Source organism: Polyodon spathula, chromosome 13 (genome assembly GCF_017654505.1).
Source record: "Polyodon spathula isolate WHYD16114869_AA chromosome 13, ASM1765450v1, whole genome shotgun sequence".
In the NCBI taxonomy this organism is placed as follows: Eukaryota; Metazoa; Chordata; class Actinopteri; order Acipenseriformes; family Polyodontidae; genus Polyodon; species Polyodon spathula.
In genome coordinates, this window is record NC_054546.1 from 27,963 (window position 1) to 33,784 (window position 5,822).

At 44.4% G+C, this 5,822-nt stretch overlaps 1 protein-coding gene across 1 annotated transcript in view; it reads left to right on the plus strand.

Moving 5' to 3' along the window:
- Nucleotides 1-3,980: 3,980 nt before the first annotated feature.
- The window catches only part of LOC121325845 (transmembrane prolyl 4-hydroxylase-like), an 8,821-nt gene continuing 6,979 nt past the window's right edge, over nt 3,981-5,822 (plus strand). The window contains exon 1 of the mRNA XM_041268937.1: nt 3,981-4,083. Coding sequence (XP_041124871.1) covers nt 3,981-4,083 — 103 coding nt within the window. The remainder of the gene's footprint in view (nt 4,084-5,822) is intronic.

Sequence of the window (5,822 nt, forward strand, 5' to 3'; positions counted from 1 at the left end):
AGGAGGCATTTGTTTCATTTTCCATCATCAACCCCCCCCAGCTATGCGCTTGCAAAGGGGAGTGAATCTTTACTTGCCTTTCTTGCTTGCACCACAAAACCTGATTACTTACTGATTACCTGGCTGGCTGATTGATTGATTGATTGATTGATTGACTGATTGCACATATTAGTTGCCAAGGTAAGCCACTGTGGAACATCTGTCTTCCTTGAGCAAAATGCAATTCTAATACCCTTGAGCACACTGAGCCTGTCTGTGATGCACAAGGGAAAGCACACACACGTTGAACCATGCTGGAAAATTCAAACTTTGCTGTAGATTTTCACCCTTAATTTAGATAATCACTGATGAATGTCAGGGTATCTCTTGAGCTGGATTGGTAAATTCAGTAATCCTAACTTTGGTTCAGCCCAATAGGAACTTTATTGTTTGTGAAGCTTTGTGTCTGATCTAGAGCGCTACAGAACAGCAGTCTATTCCAGGTCCCTGGCTTTGTGTCTGATCTAGAGCACTACAAAACAGCAGTTCGTTCCAGGTTCCAGGTCCCTATTGTTTGTTTTTGTCTCGAGAGGATGTGGACAGCAGGCTCCTCACAGTGATATGATGGGAGGCAGCAGTGCTCTTGAGTCCGAGGGTATCCAGTGTTCACAGCTGCCTGACACTGTGGGGATGTCAGTGTGCAGGTCTACGAGAGGGTTGATTAGTGTGCAGCGGGTTGCAGGCTCCTCACAGTGATGGGAGGCAGCAGTGCCCTCACAAGTAAGCTGGGACTTTCAGTGCATTGTTCTCAGTGTTTTCAGCTCACCTGGGGAGACAGCACTGGGCTCTGTGGGTTGCCAATACTCACAATTACAGAGGAATGGGTTTTCAAAAGGCCCAATGGTGTAGTTGTATTTTTTCTTTTCTTTTCTGCAGTTGCTTGCAGAGGTAAATAATATGGGATGTTATAGGCATGCTTTCCAATTGGCTTTGAGAGCCTGACACGGGAGTTCATCAATCTATTATATACAGTATTGGGGCTCATATGCACACAGCAGTGCTTTACAGGATTTCTTTTAAACCCAGAACTGTTTCACAAATCCTTCAATAAAGAATACCTAAAAAAGAAACTAATGGTAAGAATCTTAGACTTGATCTTTGGTTCATTTGAGCCCATAGTTTTACCAATTGAATTTTCAAACTACAACAATGTACCAGACTATGTATATATAAAATATTATATACATAATATTTTTAGTACAGTTTGTGCAAAAATACTGAAATGTTTTTTTCTGCACAACTTATTGATTTTGGAAAGCTTTTATATATTGGTATCCACTTTCATTCTTTGTCTAATGCTCAGCAAATAGATGTTAATAAATGTTCAATGCCACGGTGAAAGTGTCAGTGCTTCTTCCAGATTGTTGATGGTTTGTATTCAGAAGACACAGATGAGATGTATTAATGTATGACACTGTCAGCTTTAAAAAACGTATGCCTTTAATTATTAAACATTTTGTCAAACATCTGGGGTCTTCCAAAAAAAACCCCAAAAAAACAGTTTAGGCCCGTGTGTACGTGAGAGAATTGGTACGAGTTGCTGTGAGGGGACCAGGGCTGGAACGTGAGGTCAGTTTGCACGCTCCGAGTGAAGGGACCAGGGCTGGAACGTGAGGTCGGTTTGCACGCTCCGAGTGAAGGGACCAGGGCTGGAATGTGAGGTCGGTTTGCACGCTCTGAGTGAAGGGACCAGGACTGGAACATGGGGTCGGTTTGCACGCTCCGAGTGAAGGGACCAGGGCTGGAACGTGAGGTCGGTTTGCACACTCCGAGTGAAGGGACCAGGGCTAGAACGTGAGGTCAATTTGCACGCTCCGAGTGAAGGGACCAGGGCTGGAACATGGGGTCGGTTTGCACACTCTGAGTGAAGGGACCAGGGCTGGAACGTGAGGTCTGTTTGCACGCTCCAAGTGAAGGGACCAGGGCTGGAACGTGAGGTCGGTTTGCACACTCCGAGTGAAGGGACCAGGACTGGAACGTGAGGTCAGATTGCACGCTACGAGTGAAGGGACCAGGGCTGGAACGCTTGCACGTGTGTGTGTGTGTGTGTATAAGTGAGTAAGTGTGTGAGTGTGTGTGTTTGTCAGTGTGTCAGTGTTAAGGGTAGGGGAAGACTACTGTTACATCACATATCCCTCAAGTTAGGAATCCCACAACACCACAGTGACAGGAAGTTATACTAGGATCTGCTGCCGTATAGATTCTTCAGTCCCAGAATGGAAAGGAGGTGCCATTGGAAACTAAAAAGTGATAAACATCACAACTTTATAAATATTTCAAATGCAAGCATTACCTCCACCATCCAGGAAGATTACAAGTAGCCCTGCATCTCTAGCTCTCTTGAGAGGCCCCAGCTCCAGTGTGAAATTGTTGATTCCAATATACTCAGAGTCAATAACAGACAAACTCGCCTCTTGTGGAAACCAATCTTGCGTTTCAGTGTGGAGCCAGGGTGGTGCAGACAGGTGGTGACGACTGCACTTGAATTAAACAGTCTTCTAATCAGCTCCCTGGCTCTGGGTTAAGGGAGCATGGAAATGCTTTTATGAGAAGTGGTGAGCCTTCAGTAACATGTTATATTTCTCTCCCTGTATACAGTAGCAAAGAATCAGCTATATACTGGGGGTCTAAAAGACTGCCAATCTAATACAGTTTAGAGAATTCAGTACTAGGGATCTGAGAGCCAGCAAATTCAATACATAATGAACTCAGTACTAGGGATCTGAATGCAAAACATAATACATAATGAACTCAGTACTGGGGATCTGAGTGCAAAACATAATACATAATGAACTCAGTACTGGGGATCTGACTGATTCATTCTAATGTAGGGCTGCAGTTTGATAAGAAAGCAGTAACACACAACAAGGTTTGTGTTCTTGCACTTATAAAAACTTTGTAGTAGGGAACTGGGAGCCAGACAATCCCTTTACATTATTGTACTGGGGATCTAAGGACCAGTAGATTCAATACTGAGAACTCAGTGCTAGCTAGGGATCTGAGAGGCGTCAACGTCGGTAGAAGAATTTTAATACTGATTATATGTGTGTGTGATGTTAATGTTAGGGCCATCAGATTCATATAAAAAATAAAAATAAACTGAATGAAATGAAACTTTCAAAAGAGTTTTGAAGGTGTTTCTTTTAATATGATTTTTAAAAGGGGTCATAGCACTATGTTTCTGAAAAATTCATTATATACTGTTGCTTGAATCCTACAAATAAAACAATAACAGCCCCAGCTTGTCTCCTACAAGGAAAACAAAATAAAAACAAGTATTTTAAAATAAACAAACAAACAGCAATGTAAAAATTATCACTGTCCGTAAACCAGAGATCACTAAATAGCCATTGCCCGTTACCAAGGAAACAGCGTTAAGCAAATCAATGAAGGAAGTGTCATTGGAATGGGAAGAAATACCTCTTTCTCTCTCTCTCTGTCTCCCCCCCCCCCTCTCTCTCTCTCTCTCTCTCTCTCTCTCTCTCTCTCTCTCCCCCTCTCCCTTTCTGTCTCTCTCCCTCTCCCCCTCTCTCTCGCTCTCTCGCTCTCTCTTTCTCTCAGACACACACACACACATGCTGACAATCATAGTCTAAGAAGGTGCAGGCTGAACAGACATTTGGCTGTTTCAGCTCCTCTGGGTTAGGGGTCCTGAAGGCTCAACTCACATTGGACCAGGGGAGCCCATCTCCCACTCCACACTGCACTGTGCACTGTGCTGTTCACAGTTCCTCCTTGTGCCTCCGCGCGCTGCAGACCTGCACTGGAGGGGGGGGGGGATCTGCTGGTGGCGCAGCAGGAAATATTCCCTGGTCTGGGGCTCCAGTCCTGAGGGAGGCTGGACAGTGAGCAGGGAGTGAAGGCAGACTGTTCCATTGTTTCTGTGGTGTTTGGATGATGATTTGTGTGGTGGGTATGCAGTATGAGGAGAGCACTCCAGTATGAACCTGGAAGGGCTGGAGATGATCGCAGTGCTGGTGGTCCTGGGGCTCTTTGTTAAGGTGCTGGAACAGTTTGGGCTCTTCGAACCCATTGGAGTGGAAGGTAAAGCCTATCTTGCTTTTGTTTCTTCATGCTTCCTTTTCTGCCACTTTGTAGTTTTTCCTTCTTGCTCCAGGCAGGTAGAAGAGTTTGGCTGGTAGAGTTTGGAGGCAGGTGCACTTGCAGACAATTCACTGCAGTTGCAGTGTGCCCTGAACGCAGCAGTCTGCCCAGCCCTGTTTGATTTGCAATGAAGCAACTGTTGGCTCTTAAACTTTTGGAATTGGAAAATGTTGTTAATGTGCATTGAATGGTGGAATGGACTGACTGTGATTAGTGTTGACTCTGTTTAGCACAGCTGTTTCATTTCTTTATTCATTCATTTGTTGTTTTGATTACGATACTGACTTTATTTTTTTTTTTACTGTGCCTGACTAAATCATGTGCTTATCCACTGCATGGGAACCTAGAGCAAGTGTGTTAGTTTTGTTTTGCACAAGGAAATAAAAGGACTAGATGACCGATTTGTTTTCATTTTCAGCTCAGCTTGTGTTTGTTTCTCTCAGCCAAGTTAAGAGTACGCCGCTAATCCCAGCCAAGCCTTCATTGTGATTATCACTGCTTGCCCACATTTCTAACATAAACAACTTTGATCTGCCGTCTGTAAAATTATACTAAGTTTAGTAAACCCAGCCTCCACAACTAGAGACTTACAGTGCTGAGGAAGAATGTCTACCTAATTCTATCTACCTGTGTGCTGGGGGTGGTAGTGAAAGGACAAAAATGAAAGGACAAAAAATGTCTTTGAGAAATCCTGAAGGGGGTAAATCAGAGATTGCTCTGTGTTACCCTCATTTAATACAGTGCAGTGCAGGAGACACACTGATGACATTCACTGTCTTGCTTTACACTGATTATAGCATCTCATCAGGAATTTCCCTAGAGTGCCAGTGCTGACTCACTGGGATCCTTGTACTGGTACTGAAGCTGACATCACGCCCCAGTTTAACAGTTTCGGGGTGGTTCTGTCCTGGTACTGAAGCTGACATCACGCCCCAGTTTCACAATACTGGGGTGATTCTGTCCCAGTTTGTTGAGATACTGATCTTGCGTACATTCCCAGTAAGGTTAATGAGAGTGGGCTGCAGAATCCCTCCCAGTGCTCACACACTCCCTCCAGCCCTGCTGCTGACGAGGAAAGCCACAGGAACCTGTTCTGTATGAGTGGTTGTCTATTAGCACTGGGAATAACCTTTTCTTCAGTTTTCATGAAAAGTCCCATTCCCTTGTCACTGCCACATGCCCAGTCCCTTGGCTGCTCCTGCCTCAGTGGTTCTGCAGTTCCACACAAGTGTCTTTAAGAGGGGAGGTCCCAGGTCTCGACTTAGGGTTAGAATGAGCCCCTCTGTGGGCGGCAGACCCGGGATAGTTCTGTGGATTTTCTTGGTCATTCTAAACAGGAAAACAGAAGCATGCTGTTGAATGTTTTTGTGTGGAGTCCTGCTGCATGTTATCCTGTTTCCTTTCTTTTCTCGGGATGCCACAGAAAGCGATTTTTTACAAGTCATTTCTACAGTATGTGGTCAGTGATGTTTAAAGGGAATTTAACCATACGCCCAGATGATTCCATTTCTCAGTGATTCAGCATGTCATACTGAATCTAGAGGACCTTGTTTTTATTAAATAGGAGCCTGTCTTGGATTTTATTCAAACAAAGCCTGTCAATGGAGTGTCTAGAAACATCCCATGATGTGTTGCTGTTATCATGTCAACGCTCTGGCTTTCTGTGCACTGCTCTACTG